Raw genomic sequence first — 23,787 nt, 5'->3', positions numbered from 1 at the left:
TCCCTTGCCCAAGGGGTCGCTCCCAAAATCAAATACATAAACAAATCCCTGGAATCCAGTGAAAACAGGCACAGGGGGGAAGGAAAAACCTTTCCTTTCCCCCCGTGTCTGTTCCCCCCCCCCCCCCCCCCCAAGCCCCCAAAAAGGGAAGGACTCACCTCTAGGAAGTCCTCTTCCCTTGACGCCCTGGAAGCAAATGGCTTCCAGCGCGTCCCGGCAATACTTGATGGCTTTGGTGTGCTGTGAACGCGCTGATGTCATCAGATTGCCGGGGGGGTCGTGGGTGGAAGGGGCAGGGATTCCCCTTCCATCCACGACCGGGAGGTGTGGGTGGCGGGCCCATGGGGGGAGCGCTAGCGCTCCCCCTGTGTCCCGGGTGCAGGACGAGGTGATCTCGTCCAAGGCACCCGGGAACCGGTGCCTTGGACGAGATCACCTCGTCAAAGGCACCCTACGGGTTAATAGATACTCCTCCTATTTGTGAAGTAAATACTGAAGGCCTGATTTAGAGTTTGTAAGAGAGGGTACACCACCACAAATATGAAAGTACAGTGTCTGCCAAGCTTTTAGTTTGCTTGCCTCATTGTAAGTTGGGTTGACCATGAACTTTCTGTTGTCAGTCCCACTGTTGCTTCCGTCAATGGAAAATTTACTCTGAGTGCCTGACAGAGTGCTAGGCTATGGCATGAGGACATCACACCACTTGTCCTATTTAGGGCCTTTTTTCTGTTCATGACTGCAACAGAACAATCGGATGGTGGCAAACAGAAAAATACAAGTTTGGGGAGTTTCTTTTTGAAAAATAAAACATTTGAATGATTTCCATCAAAACCTACGGCAGCCTCCCAATCAATCTTTGGTAACTTCAGAGGAACTGCCATAGCAGTGGTTCCTCTGAAGGCACAAACATCACCACAATCAGATACAATTCCTTACAGAAATGTGCCTTTCTATGTGCCAAATTTGTTGATTACTTGAACTCCATGATTTTTCTTTCGTATATTTCTATTTTGGCTGAGATGGCTTGAGTTTGGCATTAAAATCACAACTCTACCATTGGCCTTTGGCCTGCTAAGCAAGAGTGATGCTTTTAGTAGGAAGACTGCAAATTCCTCTTTTGTTGAGATTTGATATGTTCATAAATCAATTTAATTTTGTTCAGAAGAAAGGTCCATACAAATCACAAAAACTTTGCTTAAGATTATAAAAAAATACCTTTCTGCATCATCATAGGTCAATGAAAGAAACAGACTTACATTTTAAAAAGTGCAGTTTAAAAAGTTAGCATTACTTCTAGGATTCTGTTTCATCAGAATACTGAAAAAGTGACACAGTCCGCCCATCATAAACTAGTTGTTCTGCATAATAAACAATATGCAATAGGTGATCCTGGAATCTTTATATATTTTCTGAAAAGGGCAGCAGCACCAACGGACAAAATACAACAAAAATTAACAGAGCACAACAAATCACTTTGATTGTTGCCTGACATATGCTATATGGTCTCCATTATGCCAGATATTATACCAAATCTTCATGTTCACAAAGCAGGGGACCCAAGAACGCTATCTCTGTAAAAATGTTGACATGGAATGAACAGTGTAACACTAGCCAGCATTTCTTTGTCTTTTCATAACCAGAATTAAAAATGACAAAAAGGGAGCCTGAGAGTGAATACGTTTGATATCATGATAATTGGGTGAAAAATAGGCATGTTTTCATTTGGCAACTAAATAAAACGTCTATTGACAGTGTACCTGAACAAAATGCAAGAGCGGAAACCCTATTACGTGGCTGACAAATGGCATCCAAACTGGGGTGTTGTACTACAGTGTAAACAAAGTTCTCATCCCACATTGGATTTGAACAAATATCACCTCAGACTTGGACTGTGAGAAAGGTGCTTCCAAAGTCGGCAGTTAAAGACCATTCCGAAAACATTTTTAAAGACCAAACCGCAATTAGCTTCTTCGTTTTCATCTGGATTATGACATTATTATGAAATATATGTCAGATAAATCATTTTATTTAGCTAAGTCAGGAGGTAGTGGTTGAATTGGCTGTTACCTAGGAGTCTGTTTAGAGTCTAGATATACTGAAACAAGAGCAGCAATAGACTCATTGAAATGGGGAAAAGCCCCTGGCCCAGACAAGATCCCAGGCGATCTATACAAATCAAGACCAGATATATGGGCACCATATCTCAACCTTATCTGCAATGCTATTGCAGCAGGGGCCCCGCTCCTCCCACTTGGAAAGGGGCCGAAATAGTACCCATTTTTAAAAAAGGAAATCCGAACATCCCTGCCAATTATCGTCCGATTAGTCTCCTTGATAACTCCCCAAAAATCTATGCAAAGCATCTTTTGCTCCATCTTGAGGAATGGATTATGGAGTCCGAAGCTCTTTCTGACCTACAAGCAGGCTTTAGACCTGCAGTGAGTACAGTTGACCAAGCCCTAAGATTCATGTCAATAAAATGGAAGAATGTTGACCTGTGGAGGGGTAATCTCTATGTGGTCTTCATAGATCTCAGAGCCGCATTTGATTTGATCCCCCGGAACCTGCTGTGGTCAACATTATCAAACATGGGAGTGCCATCTGGTCTCCTGAAACTCATTGCTCAACTGCATGAAAATACTTTCGCTCAAATTAGATGTGGCCAGGGGGGTGAGTTGACTGACCCCGTAGCTATTAAAAAAGGATTTAGTCAGGGATGTGTTCTGGCACCCACTCTTTTTTTGCTATATATCAATAATTGCATCCACTACTTAGAGAACTGTATAAATGATTCACCTAAATTGGTTGGGAAAAAAATCCCGTGTCTGCTATATGCAGATGACACAATTTTGATATCTAAATCGCCAATGGGAATCCAAAACCTGATCAACCAATTCTGTGTTTTTTGTAGTGACTATGGTCTGGATGTAAACATTAAGAAAACAAAACGCATGATGTATAGTACCTCCAAGAAACGCTCGCGCGTTAGCATAGAAATGAACTCGATCCCACTGGAGAAAGTAGAAGAGTTCGACTACTTGGGTTTCAGACTATCGACCACAGGCAAATGGATGGCAGCCATTGACAAAGGGGCTCTCATTATAAGCCAGAGAGGTGGGGCCCTTGTCCGTAGATCGAGAAAGGCTCCGAGTCCCCCCTTGAACATACTTGCAGAGATCTACAATGTCCAAATCAGAGCAGCGGCCCTGTATGGAGCGGAACTTTGGGGGTCCCACAAAAACCTTGATACTCTGCAAACCAAGGAAAACCATTTCCTTAGACAGATTGCCCGGCTATGTATGGGCTCACCAATGACCCCTCTAAGGCTAGACCTAGGTCTAAACAGTATCAAAACCACAGCAGCCCTAAGGCCTCTCTCCTATTGGATCCGCTTATGGAAATCTGTTGAACTCGAACCATATAGGCTGGCTATAAGAGAGCTCATAGCCACCCCCCAGGCACTGGAGAAAATCCCATGGCTGAAGGAAATGAAATCTGCCTGGGTCAAAATAGGTTTTCCTTCCTACTGGAACTATCCAGATCAAATCCCCGATAATGCAAAGAAACTTGTCACAAAAAGATATTGGGAGAAAGTTAACGAAGACTCCTTGCACCAAAAAGGGGCGGGCAGGCTAACAATGGAATTTCTCCAATTCAAGCACGAGCCCTGGCCTGAGAACTTCTTGAACCTTCCCATGCCTCCGTACGCCCGTGCTTTATATCTCCAACTAAGATATGGTACACTGCCTATTAATGGTTTTACGGCTCACTGGTCATCTAACATCGCTTCAAATAATAGATGTATCTCTTGCCAAAACTGCAAAGAAACAATAGAGCATATACTATTTTTCTGCCCTCTGTATAAAAATCCCAGAGGGAAGTGGATCATTCCCCTCTGCAAAAATGTCATTACATGATAGAGCAAACGCCACCAGAATCTGTACATACGACTCATCCACCGTGGTAGCTATTACAGTCACCAAATTTTTAGCGGAGGCCTGGTACATCCGGCGTAGGCTTATTGTTTCAAAGGGCATGTGAGCCATCCTGTCATTAGTCGAAAGAAGGAGTCTCAACTGTTATTTTATTTTTGACGAGGGCCAGGTCTTACGGGGAAACAATTGCACACATTGGTTTCTCAGACAGAATTTTATATTTTATCTTTTATCTTTTTTATTCTTAATATTTTAGCCATGTCTTATTTATTGTACTTTTTATCTATAATCAAATACTTAGTCCTGTTGATCTTATTGTTATACTGTCCTGATTATTACTGTTTTTTTATTGTTATCTTGTTTTTTTAACAAATACTATTTTATCATGTTTGATTGTTATCTTTGTTACTCAAAATGGCCTAGATCTCTAGACCGAATGAACTCAAATAAATACTGTAATGTTTGTGTCATCTTCATTCAAACCTATTAAAGAAATGGCCACAGCTTGGCACAAGTGTCAATCCCTGGGAATCCCAGCTCTGCATGCCTTATGGCATTGCGTGTTGGATGAGCTAAGAGAATCAAGTGCTTGATGTACTTCATCTCCTTAGCAGTCAAGGCTGTCAAGATTTAAAAACTCCTATAAGTGAGTCCCCTAAAGGGAAGACGTAGCTGATTTTTTTTTTTTAGAGCACACCTACAAACCCGAACAGCTGAGACTGCGTGGGTCCAGATTTTCGTATTGAATTTATTCAGCCATGAGCAAGAACCGGGCAGGGTGTGTTCTCATCTTACTTTTTATTTTATTTTTAGGTTCCACAGATAAAACCTGTAATCCCAATAATTAAATGAACTCCAAATTGAAAGATATTATGGAAACATTCTGGTCTTCGTGGCGTTATAATTTCACAAGAGCATGATCTTGCAGCAGATTAGAAAGACTATTTTTGATCATTTACAATTTCGTATCAACTCTTCTGCACTGGCTCCTTCAAAGGCTTTGTTGACTCTTCTCTGACCCAATTCCTGTTAGATACTATTGTTCCTTAAAATATCTTTTGTCTCCTGCTTTTGTAAACATAATCAACTCATCTCTCCAGTTGAGTAATGTTCTGTCCTTGTTTAGGGCAGCTATGACCCTTTCCCTGCTGACGAAACCCTCACTAGATCATTCCCTAACTTAAAGTGAATTACATTATTTCATGCTGCAGCTAACATTTTAAAAACTTTCAATGCCCACCCATTCTCCAAATTGCTTGAACCTCATAACATTTTAGGTGATGCTCAAGTTGGAGTTCAGCAGAACAAAGGCACTGAATCACTCATATTTTCAGTATTAGTGACGGAGATTGATCAATGTTGTGATATTTTTAAATCTTTCAATAGCTTTTGTCAACCACCCTCTTCTAATAAAGAAATTTTGTGCCATTTAGATTGGCAGATTGATTCAGCATTGGTTTTGCTCCTTCCTTTCTGATTAAATACAGGGGCTTCCTCTGAGCGTATTTCTATCAACGTTCTACAGACTCCTTCAAAGCATCCCTCACATGTCTGCTCTGTTTCCTCTTCTTTTTAATCTTTATCTGACATCTTGGGCCATGCTTATTCGTGCCTTTGATTTCCAATTCTGTTGCTGTGTGTGTGCGATCACACTAGTGGGCCACATGTGCTGTGGCGGAGTCTGAGTCAGGTGCCACGGATGTCAGTGACACTGCACTCTGGACTTGCACTGTGTTGGGGCTTCAGAGGCGCTGCGTCTACATCAGGTCTGCATTGTAGGTCACGATTGTTGCACTCAGCAGGGACCACGGGGTCTGATGCTGGTTCAGAAGTCATTCTGGAAGTCAATGCACTAGTTTGTTCCTTGTTGCACCAGAACTCACTCCCAAAGGCCCAGGAACTGGATTTGGCACCACTTGACAAGTAGGGACTGCCAGCAAGAACGTCCAGGCACTGGCAGGTGAAGTCTTTGATGTCCCTGAGACTTCTTAACAGGAGGCAAGGTCAGTCCAAACCTTTGGAAGCAGGATGTAGAATGCCAAGTCCAGTCCTTTCACTCCCAGGACCGAAGAAGCAAATAGCCGCAGGCCAGCACAACAAAGCAACAGGCAGATTGGCAGTCCCTCCTGCAGCATCCAGCTCTTCTTCCTCGCAGAACTTCCTCAGTCCAGAGGGATTCTAACTATGGGGTGTCAAAGGTCCAGCACTTATACCCATTTCTGTCTTTGAAGTAGGCAAACTTAAAAGAGAAGTTCACAAGACCGTGCCTTTCTCTGCGCTGGCTGCAGGCACACTCCAGGGGGTTGGGACTGCTTTGGGGGAGACAGGCACAGCCCTATTCAGGTGCAAGTGTCAACTTCTCCTACCACTGTAGCTCCGGAAGACCTATCAGGATTTACAGGACACATCTCAGCTCCCTTTGTGTGACTGTCTAGAGTGAATGCACAAACAGTCCAACTGTCATCCTTACCCAGACGTGCATTCAGCAGACAGGCAGAGGCATAGGATGGTTAAGCAAGAAAATGCCCACTTTTTAAAAGTGGCATTTTCAAACTCCCAGTTCAAAAATCAACTTCACAAAACATGTATTTTTGAATTGTAAATTTAGAGACCCCAAACTCCATATCTCTAATGGGAAGTTATACCTAAAATAAATTTCAAGGCAATCCCCATGTTACCCTATGGGAGAGGTAGGCCTTGCAATAGTGAAAACTGAGTTTAGCTGTATTTCACTATCAGGACATGTGAAGCACACCAGTACATGCCCTACCTTTTAAATGCACTGTACCCTGCCATGGGGCTATCGTGGACCTACTTTACGGGTGACGTACATGTAGTAAAAGGTTAGGTTTGGTCCTGGCAAGTGGGTGCCCTTGCCAGGTCGAAATGGCAGTTCACAGTTTCCCACATAGACACTGCAGTGGCAGATCTGAGATATGTCTACAGGACTAATCATGTGGGTGACACAATCAGTGCTGCAGGCCCACTAGTAGCATTTGATTTCAGCCCTGGGCACCTCTGGTGCACTTTACTAGAGACTTACTAGTAAATCAAATATTCCAATCACGGAGAAACCAATACAATTTAGACAGGTAGCACTTGCAGTTTTGCGCTAGTCAGCAGTGGTACAGTGCCCAGTGCCCTAAAGCCATTAAAAACGAAATTCAGGACGGGATCAAAAAATGGGAGGTCAGAAGCAAAAAGACAGGGGAAACCACGCTAAGAACTGACAGGTCTTATAGTAGTGGTGGATACATGAGTATATTTATGATGCTAGAGTGGATGGATGGCAGAAAGTATTGTTGGATTAAGAGTGAGTGGAAGGATGGAAATGTGAAGGGATGAACAGATGAATAAATAGCTGGATGGATAGATGGGTTGAAGGAGGCTGAAATGATAAGAACTATTCTAAGATGGGTTGAACTTGTTCACTTTGCATGCTTGGTCTGATTAGAGGTATGTTTCGAAAGGGGGCATTTTAATTTTCTGTCTACTCCCTTGCTCAGGTTGCATTTTGTAATGGAATCAGAGTTATGGTATAGTGCCCCATCACTCTTCATAGGACAAGTCAAGTCACTGTCTGGTAATATCCCTTATTAATGTTCTTCATTGATCTAAATACGTCTTTCAGTGCAACTCCGAGAGGCACATTTTGGGAAGTGTTTGCATAGTCCCCTTCAATAAGAGTAGATCAATACAGTTTCAAACTTTGGGAGAATGTTGACTGAAGCTTCTATAGTTAAACGTGGTCATATCTATGGTAAATATTTGTGTTACCCAAAAAAATATTAAATAGAAGTTACTTGATGAAGCAAAACAAAGCAGGTAACTTGGGAACGTGTGCTAACAAGGACCGTGAGCTGGTCGATGAAGTCATAAACATAAACTTATGATAGTGCAGTTCATTGGTCACGTTTGAGTATGCTCTAAAAAGAAAGGTGCCATGGTGTTATTCCTGCTATTGTTTCTACAAAGTAATGTTGCCCAAACTGTGAGTCGCAGTCAAAGTTAGAGCATTAAATAAAGATGCCTTTTAATTCTCTGTTTAATTTATCACATTTGCAGGTGTTTAAAAGACTGAGATCAAATGTCAGGCCGTTTTATTCTTTTAACCTTGGGATTGCTGTTGCTTTTCTTTATCTGACTGCAAAGTGAAATTTAAAGTGAACTATGTGGCAATGTGGAAGGTTGCTTTTTGCAATACACAACAAAATGTAAATGCCTGTAAATTAATTGTTCGTAGCTAGCAGTTAGGAGAACAAAAATGAAGCTTTTTTGTAATTCTGAAATGTGCTGGAAACAGAGATTTTAATAGATCAAAATAAATCGAAGCATTTACTTGATAATGCATAAATATTCAGACACCCGGTTTCCACACATTATCATTTGTGTCCTTTTATCTTTAAAAAGGTATGTCTGTGCAAATTTACTGGTCATTTAAATGGAAAGAGTGCGGTCTTTAAATGACAATGTGCTACCAGACAATGCTTTAATTACATTACAAAATCGTCCATCTCTCATGTCCATTAAAGTTAGTTTGACAACAAAAGGTTCTTGTTCTAAAAACTGTGTCCTGGTTCTACAAGGTTTGGGAACCACTGCTATAAAGTAAAAAGTGCAGTATTTTGCTTTCTATTTCCGGATTTACTTTAATTAGCGATCAATTGTTTTACAAAAAAAATGGTTCCTGAAAACTCTGAAACTCCCAATTAGGAACTGAGCTTGCAAGGCTCAGGAGATGAAATGGGTCTCAAACTTTCCCTCTTTTGTCAGTATGTGTTCTAACTTCACAGCAGGAGTACACAGGTCCACAAAGAGGGCTAATCTCTATCCTGTATCTTCTTTAACCCCTTCGCTGCCAGGCCTTTTCCCCCTCCTGTGCCGAGCCTTTTTTTGGCTATTTGGAGCAGTTCGCGCTTAGGCCCTCATAACTTTTTGTTCACATGAGCTACCCACGCCAAATTTGCGTCCTTTTTTTCCAACATCCTAGGGATTCTAGAGGTACCCAGACTTTGTGGGTTCCCCAGAAGGAGGCCAAGAAATTAGCCAAAAAACAGTGAAAATTTCGTTTTTTTCAAATAAATGGGAAAAATGGGCTGCAGAAGAAGGCTTGTGGTTTTTCCCCTGAAAAGTGCATCAACAAAGGGTTTGCAGTGCTAAAATCACCAGCTTCCCAGCTTTCAGGAACAGGCAGACTTGAATCAGAAAACCCAATTTTTCAACACAATTTTGGCATTTTACTGGGACATACCCCATTTTTACGATTTTTTGTGCTTTCAGCCTCCTTCCAGTCAGTGACAGAAATGGGCATGAAACCAACGCTGGATCCCAGAAACCGCAACATTTCTGAAAAGTAGACAAAATTCTGAATTCAGCAAGGGGTAATTTGTGTAGATCCTACAAGGGTTTCCTACAGAAAATAACAACTGAAAAAGAAAAATATTGAAATTGAGGTGAAAAAAACATCACTTTTTCTCTACGTTTTACTCTGTAACTTTTACCTGCAATGTCAGATTTTTTAAAGCAATATACCGTTACGTCTGCTGGACTCTTCTGGTTGCGGGGACATATAGGGCTTGTAGGTTCATCAAGAACTCTAGGTACCCAGAGCCAATAAATGACCTGCACCCTGCAGTGGGTTTTCATTCTATGCCGGGTATACAGCAATTCATTTGCTGAAATATAAAGAGTAAAAAATAGCTATCAAGAAAACCTTTGTATTTCCAAAATGGGCACAAGATAAGGTGTTGAGAAGCAGTGGTTATTTGCACATCTCTGAATTCCGGGGTGCCCATACTAGCATGTGAATTACAGGGCATTTCTCAAATAGACGTCTTTTTTACACACTGTCTTACACTTGGAAGGGAAAAATGTAAAGAAAGACAAGGGGCAATAACACTTGTTTTGCTATTCTATGTTCCCCCAAGTCTCCCGATAAAAATGATACCTCACTTGTGTGGGTAGGCCTAGCGCCCGCGACAGGATATGCCCCAAAACACAACGTGGACACATCACAGAAAACAGAGCTGTTTTTAGCAAAGTGACTACGTGTAGATTTTGGCCTCTAGCTCAGCCGCCACCTAGGGAAACCTACCAAACCTGTGCATTTCTGAAAACTAGAGACCTAGGGGAATCCAAGATGGGGTGACTTGTGTGGCTCGGACCAGGTTCTGTTACCCAGAATCCTTTGCAAACCTCAAAATTTGGCTAAAAAAACACATGTTCCTCACATTTCTGTGGCAGAAAGTTCTGGAATCTGAGAGGAGCCACAAATTTCCTTCCACCCAGCGTTCCCCCACGTCTCCCGATGAAAATGATACCTCACTTGTGTGGGTAGGCCTAGCGCCCGCGACAGGAAACGCCCCAAAGCGCAACGTGGACACAGCCAAATTTTTGAAGGAAAACAGAGGTGTTTTCTGCAAGGTGCCTACCTGTAGATTTTGGCCTGTAGCTCAGCCGCCACCTAGGGAAACCTACCAAACCTGTGCATTTCTGAAAACTAGAGACCTAGGGGAATCCAAGATGGGGTGACTTGTGTGGCTCGGACCAGGTTCTGTTACCCAGAATCCTTTGCAAACCTCAAAATTTGGCTAAAAAAACACATGTTCCTCACATTTCTGTGGCAGAAAGTTCTGGAATCTGAGAGGAGCCACAAATTTCCTTCCACCCAGCGTTCCCCTAAGTCTCTCCATAAAAATGGTACCTCACTTGTGTGGGTAGGCCTAGCGCCCACGAAAGGAAATGGCCCAAAACACAACGTGGACACAACATATTTTTTCACAGAAAACAGAGGTGTTTTTTGCAAAGTGCCTACCTGTGGATTTTGACCTCTAGCTCAGCCGGCCCCAGGGGGGGGGGAAATGCCCTAAAATAAATTTGACCCCCAAACCCCCCCTGCCCAGGAGCGACCCTTGCCTACGGGGTCGCTCCCCCTGTGTGACATTGGCGCCAAAAAACAAATCCCCGGTGCCTAGTGGTTTCTGCCCCCTTGGGGGCAGATTGACGTAAAATCGACCAATCTGCCCCCAAGGGGGGCAGAAATGCTCTAAATACAATTTGCCCCCCAGGGGAGCGACCCTTGTCTCATGGGTCGCTCCCCATCTCTAAAAAAAAAAAAAAAAAAAAAAAAAAAAAAATTGCCCTGGCGCCTAGAGGTTTCTGCCCCCCCTGGGGGCAGATCGGCCTAATAATAGGCCGATCTGCCACTAGGGGGGGGGGCAGAAATGGCCTAAAATAAATTTGCCCCCCCCCCTCGGAGCGACCCTTGCCTACGGGGTCGCTCCCCCTGCGTGACATTGGCACCAAAAAAAAAATCCCCGGTCCCTAGTGGTTTCTGCCCCCTTGGGGGCAGATTGACATAAAATCGACCAATCTGCCCCCAAGGGGGGCAGAAATGGTCTAAACACAGTTTGCCCCCCAGGGGAGCGACCCTTGTCTGATGGGTCGCTCCCCATCTCTAAAAAAACAAACAAACAAAAAAAAAAAACACACAAAAAAAATTTGCCCTGGCAACAAGAGGTTTCTGCCCCCCCGGGGGCAGATCAGCCTAATAATAGGCCGATCTGCCCCCAGGGGGGGCAGAAATGGCCTAAAATAAATTTGCCCCCCCACCAGGAGCGACCCTTGCCTACGGGGTCGCTCCCCCTGCGTGACATTGGCGCCAAAAAACAAATCCCCGGTGCCTAGTAGTTTCTGCCCCCTTGGGGGCAGATTGACCTAAAATCGACCACTTCTGCCCCAATACTCTAAATACAGTTTGCCCCCCAGGGGAGCGACCCTTGTCTGATGGGTCGCTCCCCATCTCTAAAAAAACAAACAAACAAAAAAAAAAAAACACAAAAAAAAAATTTGCCCTGGCAACAAGAGCTTTCTGCCCCCGGGGGGGGGGGGGGCAGAAAAGGCCTTCCCCAAAAAATGCCCCCCCTGGGAGCGACCCTTGCCCAAGGGGTTGCTCCCGTTGCGTTAAATTTCCGCAAAAAAAAAAAACTCCCTGGTGTCTAATGGTTTCTTCCCCCCTTGGGGGCAGATTGGCCTCATCAAAATAGGCCAATCTGCCCCCAAGGGGGGCAGAAATGGCCTAAATATATATTGCCCCGTAGGGGAGCGACCCTTGCCTAAGGGATCGCTCCCCACCTAAAAAAAAAAAGAGAACATCACAAAAAAAAAAAAAACTCCCTGGTGCCTAGAGGTTTCTGCCCCCCCTGGGGGCAGATCGGCCTAATAATAGGCCAGTCTGCCCCCAGGGGGGGCAGAAAAGGCCTTCCCAAAAAAATGCCCCCCCTGGGAGCGACCCTTGCCCAAGGGGTCGCTCCCGTTGCGTGAAATTTGCGCGCAAAAACAAAATTCCCTGGTGTCTAATGGTTTCTGCCCCCCTTGGGGGCAGATTGGCCTCATCAAAATAGGCCAATCTGCCCCCAAGGGGGGCAGAAATGGCCTAAATATAATTTGCCCCCCTAGGGGAGCGACCCTTGCCTAAGGGGTCGCTCCCCACCTAAAAAAAAAAGAGAACATCACAAAAAAAAAAAAAAAAAAAAAGGTCCCTGGTGCCTAGAGGTTTCTGCCCCCCCTGGGGGCAGATCGGCCTAATAATAGGCCAGTCTGCCCCCAGGGGGGGCAGAAAAGGCCTTCCCAAAAAAATGCCCCCCCTGGGAGCGACCCTTGCCCAAGGGGTCGCTCCCGTTGCGTGAAATTTGCACGCAAAAACAAAATTCCCTGGTGTCTAATGGTTTCTGCCCCCCTTGGGGGCAGATTGGCCTCATCAAAATAGGCCAATCTGCCCCCAAGGGGGGCAGAAATGGCCTAAATATAATTTGCCCCCCTAGGGGAGCGACCCTTGCCTAAGGGGTCGCTCCCCACCTAAAAAAAAAAGAGAACATCACAAAAAAAAAAAAAAAAAAAAAAGGTCCCTGGTGCCTAGAGGTTTCTGCCCCCCCTGGGGGCAGATCGGCCTAATAATAGGCCAATCTGCCCCCAGGGGGGGCAGAAAAGGCCTTCCTAAAAAAATGCCCCCCCCTGGGAGCGACCCTTGCCCAAGGGGTCGCTCCCTTTTGCCAATTTCATTGAAAAAAAAAAAAATCCCTGGTGTCTAGTGGGGTTTCAAAAGCCGGATTGCAAGCAATCCGGCTTTTGAAACCTGTGAGAGACTTCAAAGGGAAGGAAATACATTTCCTTCCCTTTGAAGCCTCTCGGGGCCTCCCCCATGGGATTGAAAAAGAAATGCAAAAGCATTTCTCTTTCAATCACGCTGGAAGCTCTGCTTCCAGCGCGATGGGGGAGACCCTGTGACTAATCAGCGCGCGCTCGTGCGCTGACATCACAGGGGGGCTAGGGGGGGTCGGGGGTGGGAGGGGAAGGGCTTCCCCTTCCATCCCTGACTTGGGGGTGTGGGGGGGAACCCCACAGAGGGAGCGCTAGCGCTCCCTCTGGGCTCTGTGCACAGGACGTAATGGTTACGTCCTGGGCACAGCAGCACTGTGCCTCAGGACGTAACCATTACGTCCTGGGCACAGAAGGGGTTAAAAAATTCTTTCTATTTGTTGGGAAAAGCCAGGTTAGCTATATGGGCCAACAAGATATGAGATGACCAACAGCATCTTGTAATTTCACTCTTTTATTTTTTTTGTTCACATAAGCATTTGGTGTCAGGAACATATCTCACTGTTGATGTATCCAGTTTCCCTTGTCTGTGCTGCATAAGGATATACAGGTGGGGGCTTTGTACAGATAGCCGCTTCGGTAATTTGTTTTTGGAAAGTCCAAGCATCAAACAAATATATAACCGTGGATGTGAAAGTGTCATCAGTATTGATGCACCATCTCTACACTGGCCCCCAGAGGAAATGGCATATACCATAAATGAAAGTACCTTAAACAAGGTTAGATCTATTCCATACACAGTCTAATAATCTCAGCCTGCATTGAATACCATAAAACTGAGAATGCCGTCCTTTCAAAAGTTGCTGAAGAGAGGTTTATGTAGCTACATCACATGGCTGTCCAATGTATTTCAGGACTTGAGGGGACATAATGAATCATTTATTTCTAGCTATTTAGGGGGTAATTAGTCTTATAGAGTGGCGTGTCGTATAGAGTGAAGTGTCATGGAGTGGAGGGCCATAGAGTGAAGTAGCATAGTGTGACAAAGTGTCATAGGCGGAGTGGTATAAAGTGTCATAGAGTGGATTGTCGTGGAGTGGATTAATGTGGAGTACAGTAATGTGGAGTGCTGTAGAGTGTCATATAAGGGAGTAAAGCGTTGTAGTGTGTCATGGAGTAGAGGGGTGTATAGTGGACTGTGCATGGTGTGGTAGCGCAAAATGCCATTACAAACACATTTTCATTTGAAATTACATTGCATTTGCAGAGACATACAGTTTTACTGATAAAACTATACAGCTCACAAACAATGTGTGGAAATCGCTTCACCCAATATATGATTTGTTTTGATCATATTAAAATATTTGTTACCACCACATTTCAGAATTACAAAAAATATGCTTCCTTGGTGCTTTCCTGATTCTGATGTATTCTGTAATGTTTTCACAGCTCATTTAGAGACATTTACATTTTGCTATGTGCTAGAAAAAATAACATCATACTGCCTTTTCTCTCAAATGGGTACCAAGAAGGGTTGTCACATAAATCCACTCTTTGAAGTCCAAGAAAGAAAGGTAAACAACAAGCTCCCTCGAAGACCGAGCCTGACGCTTGACTTCTGTCTTTGGAGACATGGAAATTGTGACAAGATAAGAACAGCATTTAAAGACCTGTTTATAGAAAGCAAGCACTCGTGAAAGAATATGAAGATCAGTGTTAAACAGGCGATGCTCCATGGGAGGGACAAAGACATGCTGAACAGCCTAAAACAAAGTCAGCAAAGAGAAAGCAAGCAAATGTGAGCTACAAACCACAAAGCCAATGGTAAGCTGTGGGTAGAATGCATTTCCAGGGAAGCTTTCAGAATGTCCTCGAAGTTGTTACATATTTGACTTTTACATCAATTAGGCGTGGAGTTAAGTGGGAGGCGATCACCCGGTCCCCTGAATATATATTGCATCTTTATAAAGTTATAGGTTTGACCATAGAAAATCTAGAGTCTAGATGTAGTAGAGAAATCCAGCCGGTGGTCCAGGATTATGGCCACCCACTAAGAATTAGCGGAGGAACTCAAATAATTGTGTCAAAGTGAAGTGTCCCGGTTGGGCAGAGGGAAAGGTCTTGCTGCTAGGGTGGGTTCAGTCTTCTAGGAGTGACTATAAAAGATGTTTAACTTCTGCTGAAAGATAATGGGAAACCCAAAAATGGGAGGACATGCACTGTGCAGTGGTGGGTGAGGAGACTGCCCGAAATGGTTTTCGAAAGGCAATTAACAATTGATGTTCACTGTGCGGACAGAACTCCTTCGTCATAGCTTCATATGCCTTACTGGCTCATACCACACATAACCTCGTGGAATTTGGCAAAGAAGGGTAAGTCAAAATATGATAATTACATTTTGTCCATCTAGAAATATGAAAAGTAACTTCGTCCAGGGTAAACACTCTACCTGTAATATCCAGAGCTCGTATATCCGAGGCCCGTCTGCAGGAGACTAGGCAAAGCAATGTCGCCAGCTTCACGGATAATTCCTTCCTGGATAGGTATTTGTTAGATGGCCACAATAAGAGCAGGTTTAGAACTTTTTTGACATCCCATAAGGCTGAAGATTTAGGTTTTGGTGATAGATGAATACCGCGTATCAACTTCTGTACCAGGGAGTGTATCCCGACCGGGTGGTCCCCTTTAGGCACCAGGCCTGCTGATATCGCCGCCCTGAACGTGTTTATAGACCAGTAGGCCAGGCCTTCCCCCGCCAAGAAAGCCGAAAAATTCAAGATGTGGACAACATTGGACACCACCGGATCCAGGTGTCTGCTACGACACCAACCCAACCTTCGGGACCATGTCGACTGGTATCTCTTAACTGAGGTGTCTGCCCAGGCCTTCGAGAGGAGGGAGGTAGCTTGCTTCGCAATTTCCCAGGACTTTCCAACATCTCTGTTCTTTATCCAAGCCATAAAAGATAGCACTCTCAGCAGCACCAGAGGATGCAGATTCCTGTCAGGATCCCAAAGGAGATCCGGCTACAGGGGTAGACAGATTGGAAAATCCCAAGAAAGTTATAGAAGAACTGGATACCAAGCTTGCGATTTCCAATTCGGTGTCACTCGTATGGGTCTGCCTGCTGTCTCCGTATCTAAGGCGACAGGCGCATTATAATCACGAATGGGGGAAACGCATACGCCTACATCCACACTGATTGGAGTGCCCGGTCAGATGTTCTGCTGTCACATATATCTGGTTCTCCAGACAATACTCCTAGAAGGATCGTGCAAAATCAGACCGCTTTTGAGCGCGTGCCCCTCCAAGCAATTTTTGTACCGGGCCGTGCCATGTTGTCCATTTTCAACAGGACGCAGCATTTTGCCCGGGCCTTGGTCCAACATTTGACTGCGAAACAGGCCGCTAGGAGCTCCAGGCAATTGATGTGCATAGAGTTTTCTCATGGTGACCATAGTCCTTTGATGGTAAATGGCCCACATGTCGCCCCCCCATCCTAGGCCACTGGCATCGGACTCGATAATCAGATCTGGGGAGGACCCAAAAATCGCCTGACAGCTCCAGGCCTTAATGTGGGTAAGCCACCAATGGATCTCATCCCTCGTTTACTGCACTAAAGGACCTTCTGAGAACATGTGAGACCGTGACTGAGGTGGACCGTCTGGAGGAGTTGCAGAGCCCGGTAGTGTAGCAGGCCAGGAAAAATGGCCTGAATGGAATATGCCAGCTGCCGACAATCCTGGTAATCTGCCTGAGAGAAGTGGATGGTCTGGCCGCTACCCTGCTTAGCTCGTGTGTGATCTTGATGACCTTCCTTGAGGGAAGACTCAGAGTGGCTCGAACTGAGTCCACTGTAAACCCCAGGAACATTAGAGATTGTGTCAGGGTGAGAATAGACTTTTGCCCATTGATCAGGAATCCTAGTGATTGTAAAAGTGAGATTGCCAGTCTCAGTGAGACTCCAAAAGCCGAGAGCACTGTCACATCAGAAGGATGCCGTTGAGGTATACTATGAGGCGCACACCTCATGTCCTGAGAAACTCCACTACCTGTTGCATCACCTTGGTGAAGCACCACAGTGCGGAGGAGAGGCCGAATTGGAACAAGGTAAACTCAAAGGTCTGATCCCTCCACCGAATTGGAGGAAGCGACGGTGGGGAGGAAAGATTGGGATTGTCGAGTATGTGTATTTAAGTCCAGACGCACCATCCAGTCATTGGGTTGGGGGTATATCCCTGAGAAGATGTATCCCCTCCATCTTGAAGTGTTAGTGGACCAATCATTTGTTGAATTCTTTTAGACTGATCACCGGATGGTGTCCGCCGTCACATTTCTCCACTAGGAAAATATTGCTGATAAAAACTTACTTGGATGAGGGTTTGTTCCCGCAATCGCTCCCATGTGCAAAAGATCCACAACTTTCCAGTCCACCAGGACCATATTTTCTGCAGAGAACACCAAAAGGGTAGGAAATCTTCATCACATGAGTGTGCCAACAAACTCTATTTGAAACCCCTGCACTGTTTGAAGCATCCACACATCTGAGGTAAGGTGTTGCCAAAGGGCCAAAACACGCCCTAACCTGCCTCCCAAATAATGGTGGGAAATCAAAGGAATACTTACCTTTGAGGTGGAAGCCCCTCCGCCTCTGTATCCAGACTGGGATCCTCTGTGCCTTGGGTAGGATCTGTTCAGGTAGAAAGACCCAAATCTGGGAGAGTCCTGGTACTGTCCCCTCTTCAAGGTGGTGCATCTGCCAGGGGCTTGCTATGGGGTACGGCTATCCGAGCGCCCCTTCCTCGACTAGCCCCGGAGAAAACCCAAGGCTTGAAGATACATTTGACTGCGCTTTAGGCTTAGTCCAGTGAAGTGAACGTTTGGACAAACTTGCCCAGTTCTTGAACGAAAGGATCCCCGAAGAGACCCCTTGAAGTAGTGGTCCTACCTCTGAGGTAGTAGGATACCTAGCTTAGGGTCAATTTTATTAAGCAATGACTGGTGACTCTCCATTGCTAGAGCACAATTGGCGTTGCCCAGGAATATCAGGGCTCTCTGGGCTCATCCCAAAAGACATCAGGGTATATAAATGACCCAAAGACTTTTGGGTCCTCTGTGATGTCCAAAATGCAGGTGAGGGGCCCTGCTGCATCTAGGAGTTTGTCCTGGCAGGTGTGCCAGGACCGGCCAATAACCTTCTTGGGGTCGCGCTCAAACGTCTCCAAAAAAGTTGCATATGCTCATCTATATATGGAGTTAAGGCACCTTTGTCGGGAAGGCAGGGCAGGGGACACTCCACCCATAGACGGTGCCCGGTTTCTTTATCTAGCAGTTTTCACAGCCGGCCCGTGACATATGTCACCACCTTTTCGGCTGGGACCCACTCTGACGAGTCGGGGTAAAGGAGGAGGTCCGGGTCCAGCTTGTCAGTAGGCTTTTGAGATTGATCATCTGCCTGGGCGTCGTGGGGTAGGGAGGAAGGTATTCAGGAGCAGGATCTTGTGTCCTGATCTCCATCAGAGGACGGGGGAGTCTGTGTCCGGGGGAGGTGGGGTGTTTGTGGAGGGGGCTTCTGGGTCCATGGCATTGTTAGAGAAGTTTTGTCAGGACCCTTCTAGAAAGAGTGGGCCATAAAGGCTTTCTTTAGCCTGTCAAAGGTGTCCCTGTCCATACTGTATACAGGGGCCCTCTGGCTCTTGGGGAGCGCAGGGGGGTTGGGTTGCCCTGGAGGTAGAGGGGGTGTAGAGTCCAAACAGTCTTCCCACCCGAAGGGGGGGAGGGGGTGTCGCAGTCCCCTTTCGTGAACTCTGATTGTCTGCCACAGCCAGGCTACCGCCCTGCTGCACCGCCCCCCAAATCGCTGCATCCATAATTTTGCAAAATTCCCCATCAAGGGGAAGATACGTCACCTGTTCCTCCTCCATATATGTGTATTCTCTGTCACTCATTCCTGGAAGTGAAGGGGTTAATAGGGTTTTGTGGGTTAATATGGGTCCCACTGACTTGGGGGGTGACGGTACTTGGGCCCAATGCAAATTGGGGTATTCAAGAGGGTATGCAAAAATGTAGCGTTTTCCCAACCTAAGAGTGTAGTCTACAGGCTAATAGGCCTAAAGGCCCTGACACCAACACTCCTGTATGCTGTGAATGGCTAAACCCACCTTGGCCGGTATCAGTCACTGCGCTATTATTAGCGCACATGGTCTGAGAAAAAACACAATACGGACCCTCACCGGGTAGTTAAGCAACAGGCGGGTGGGGCACAAATTCGCAACGGAGTGATATTAAGCTGGGCTTGCTGCGTCGGACTGTTTGAATGAGGAGCCAGCCGGTTTGTGATCCGAGAGGGATAGGAGTCCCTCCCATCAGGCGGTGCCCTCTAGAGGTCGGAGGACATTACCGCCGTGCTCCTGAGGTGCTGAGGCACCAATGATGTGGCCGCGAAGGAGTGTCAAGCGTTCCAGCATGCTGTAAACCTAAGGTGACAAAGTACTTACGTGCAACAAAGCACAGTGCTAGCGCAATACACGGAGGAAAAGGGAAAAAGGCTTGATGCCATACTTAACTCCGCTGCAGGGAGCAGCGAAGAAAGAGGAGGGACAACAAAGCCAGAGGACTTTATTGAGGAGAAAGGACTGTTATTGGCTGTTGGCATTATAAAATGTTTCTGTTTTTCCCAAGTGCTGATGGGAAATGAAGTTCATTGTTGTTTCTGACTTGGCTGCTGTATAATAAAGTGAAAAATGGTAAAGCATGGTCCTCGGCTCTGGCCCTGACATAGAATTCTGAAAAACCAATTCTTTGCAGCCAATTGTATATTCAGTATCTCAGTTTTTATTCATGATGTGGTACATTGGTATACAAACATTTGTGTAGCCTTTTCTTTATTAAAAATGAAGTTGGTGTCATATAATAATATACATATGGTGTATTTATCTTGTTTTTATGATGTACTTTTATGGCTTTGAGCCGCAATAAAGTAATTTGAATTGAGCATATTGTACCTAAAAAGTGAGCATCCTTCCAAGTGGTTTGCATACAGGCATTTGCCTTGCAGTTAGGATGAAACTTACTCACGGCTGACAGGAGGACTGGGTGCTGAGAGAAAGGTCCTCTGAAATGTTTTAGTTAATGACTCTCACTACCACAAAGAGAAGAGTTTGTTTCAGTGCAACAACAAAACTTATTAAATGAATGGATTTGACTAGGGAGTTTGCTAAAAGTTATTTAAATCCGCTTCACTTGTGTGCAGGGAGTTTATCTTGACCGGACGTTAACAGATTACGATTTGTACAGTAACCTGTGCTTGTGTATTCTTTTGACATTTGATTTGATTATTGGGATCAATGATTTCAATTTAGAATTGTTTTGCAATTCCTTCTTCTGAGATATTCCAACATAATTTACAGTTTACAAATAAAATATGTAAATATGTTAGCTTCCTAGCACTGGATAATCACCTGGTTAGCACAGTTTTGCACATGTCACCATTCACGTGTAACTAACAAAAGGAAAATCGCTGCTTTCGTTACATTATGTTATAGAATAGCGTCACTGCACGTTGTCTGCAGTCACAAGATTTTAATATCATGTGTTGCTTCTTCGGTGCTACTCAAGCCTTGTAATCTGTGAAGAACATGGTTTTCTAACTCTTTGAACAACATCTCAGATGGGTTGAACGTAGCTATGTATGAAGAGAGAGGAAGGCGGCACACGTCATTCACGGAGTGTTGATAAATAAAGGTGAGGGAATGGACAAGAACGCGTTCTAGCCTGCGGAATAAGCCCCCTCTAGTTCATGGAAAAGTAGCGAGAAGAGAGGGCACCAGTGTTTAGTCAAACAAACAGCAGTCCAGTGTGATTCCAATTTTACAATTGAGGATCGACCTTGTTCTTTTTTTTATTTTGTTTTTTAATAGTGTTGTTCATAAGGAATCTTAGATCACTGTTTTACATTTAAGGGTACAAATGCAACTAGTGTCGTTGGATGCTTTTCAGCTTGAATGATAAACTCACATAGATCAGGCTGTTAGTTTTCACATTGTATAGTGGTGCCGTCAGTTTCACAGCCTTAGTCTCATCCCTGTCCGCATTAGTGAGATGTTGTAGCCTGAAATGGAGACACATGCTCAATACGAGGGGTTGGTGTTCTAATCTTAAATGGAGTTGAATGAAGTAGCAGAGACACAAGGAATGTTGGCTGTTGTATCTTCAGATGTGGTGTCATGGGCAGCAAGAGGGTTGCAGATATTCAGTGTTGCAGGGCGTTTATGACTTTTCTTCGACAGTCCGTGATTTAACCAACCATTGTCTCATTGTGTTTTTTTCCAGGTTTATTCTCAAGATGCAAAAAAAAGTTCTTTAAGATAGTGAGAAAACTTCCATTCATCGGTACTAAGGTAAGTGTGTGCCATATTGTTGCTGAAAAACTGATTGATAATAAAACATCTCGTTCTTTTGAAATCGGGAGCTATGCCATACTTAAGTAATATGACATTGGCAAGTTAAGTTCTGGAGAGGCGACACCTTACTTCTGCTTTATGTGTTGCAAGTATATGGTGGTTATGTTTCCAATAGGAATTAATTTCTCCAAAATTGTGCATTATTAAATGAACGGTCCGAGTTTTTGAGCTTTTCAAACCCTATTACAAAAGTAACAATTCATTTGTTTATTTTGTACTCTGAGCTCCTGAAACATTTGCAAGTAGACCACTTCACATAATATTCTATTCCGAAGGTATGAGGCGTGTGTGCAGTGGTCAATTTGTAAATAAAAACGTGCCGGTGCTCAGAGCTCTCCTCTGAAACACGCAGCTGCTGCAATTTAACCTGCGAGCACGGAATACTGAGGCAGCGTAATCCCGAAGCCATCTCGGGCCTCTTCAATACATCTAAAGCCACTCCCTTCCCCTTCAGCTCACTCCTGCAGCCTTCTGTTCTCTCCCATTGTGACGCTTTTTCATTTTTCTCTTCCTCCGTCTTTCCCACGCGTGTCTTTTGCTCGCAGCAAATGCTTGAGGCAGAAGAATAAGCGCCGGCCCTCAAAAATAAGTGCCGGTGCTCAGCACAGGAAACAACAAGCACAAATTAAGCACTGCGTGTGTGTATAGTGTTTATGTGTAGATTCTCTGAAAAACACTGGTAAAGTCATTTATGGTTTACAAAACACCAAAACAAAAGAGCCCACCAGTTATTGTCAACTTGTACCTTTGTGTTCAGCAAGGGTTTGTCACAAGGACCTGACAACACCAACAGAAAGCTAAACCTCCTAAACATCTGCCAAACTTTGCACAGATTGCTGAAACAGTTTTGTGCAGATCCATCAAATGGTGTCAGAGTTATTAGTAAGGCAAAAATATTTTTTACCATTTCACCTTTAAAATTGACCCCCCTCCCATTGAATCTTCATGCAACCTGAAATATTTTCAGTGGGTGTAACTTGCTAACTGCCTGCCTTGTTTAATGCAAATCATCAAACAGTCACACCCTTCCCACAGTGGCAGCCGCTGCATAACTCAAGGGAGGGAAGTGGGGAGGGGAGACGGACGGGGATGAGGTAAATATAAAAAACATAAAAGCACTTACCTTGCCTCCGTCCCTGCCGCCTCCTCACGCTCCTCTTCTTCTGGTGTTCCAGCATTCACTGCTGAGACACCACCACAGGCTCCCCAGCAATCCTGGTGCTGCTTTCATGAAAAACTTTGCATGAGAGCAGCGCCAGGATTGGTCTGAGCGGCAGTGACTGCTGCTCAGACACAGCCCTGGAGTCTGTGCAGTTTCTCCAGCCCAGCTGTTAAACACAGCCGGGCTGAAGAAACCGAAGTGCGCATTTGTGTTTGGCCAGCCTGAGACGGCCGGCCGAACACACATGCACACTAACGTGCACTCTCCCCTTCTTCCCCCCCTCCCGCCACTAATGGCCCAGCCCACCCCTCTTGGGGTCCAGACTGCTGGCTGTGCCAAAAGAAAAAAATAAAAGTATAGTAAACTATTTTTTTTTGTTGCTTCTGCACAGCCAGTTGGGCAATATTCCTTTGCCATAGCGAAGGAGTCGCCCCTGCCCTCCCCTCAACCTCCTTAACGTAGCTTGCCCTTGATGGAGTCTCACAACACAAGACATACAGAAACGAAGCAAAAAGCGCTACTTAATCCTTTCAAGCTTTTAACAAATTTTGTTTGTATTCATCACATAGTGCAGAACGTATCAGCACTTGTTTGCCTTCACTCCTTTTTAACTGGGCGGACCATGAATAGATCTGAACAAATTTGAAAATAACAAAAGTAATCTCAGTATATTAGATGCTTGCCAGATTTCATGCTTACTTGTCATACAGTGCCAAAGTTGTAAACAAATCAACAAATGGCTTTTCAGCAAGATATATATGTCAAGTTAAAAGGTAATTATGGATTCAGCCCAGGTAAACCTAAAAATTCCTGAGTTTCCCCAGTTATGGTGAGCAATACGAACCATAACTTATGACACCCTCCATATTTTGCTCTTGGCACTTAGCTTTTTTTCCTGATGCTATTGGAAAAGTGGTGCATTGAGCATGGCAAGCATTGTGAGCGATGGTATGTACTGCATACAGTAACTGGCAGCTCTACCTATTTGCATTTTGCTGAACCATAACAAAACTTTAACTGTGATTAATTTCAGTGATTTTTTTATTTTTATGATGCACTTCATTCACTTGTGACATCATTTGCCGATTGGGTGCTGTGCAGGGCCTTGGGAATTCGCTACCGGGACTGGCCT

The 23,787-nt window shown here is 44.8% G+C and overlaps 1 protein-coding gene across 1 annotated transcript in view; it reads left to right on the top strand.

Annotated features, from left to right (window-relative positions):
- SGPL1 (sphingosine-1-phosphate lyase 1) overlaps nt 1-23,787 on the top strand; it is a 434,641-nt gene that overhangs the window by 101,549 nt on the left and 309,305 nt on the right. The window contains exon 3 of the mRNA XM_069240571.1: nt 21,363-21,430. Within this exon, the coding sequence (XP_069096672.1) occupies nt 21,363-21,430 (68 nt within the window). The remainder of the gene's footprint in view (nt 1-21,362; nt 21,431-23,787) is intronic.

The sequence above is a fragment of the Pleurodeles waltl genome, chromosome 6 (genome assembly GCF_031143425.1).
Source record: "Pleurodeles waltl isolate 20211129_DDA chromosome 6, aPleWal1.hap1.20221129, whole genome shotgun sequence".
Taxonomy (NCBI): domain Eukaryota; kingdom Metazoa; phylum Chordata; class Amphibia; order Caudata; family Salamandridae; genus Pleurodeles; species Pleurodeles waltl.
Note: the sequence above shows the minus strand (reverse complement) of the source record. Positions and strands in the feature narration are given on the sequence as shown.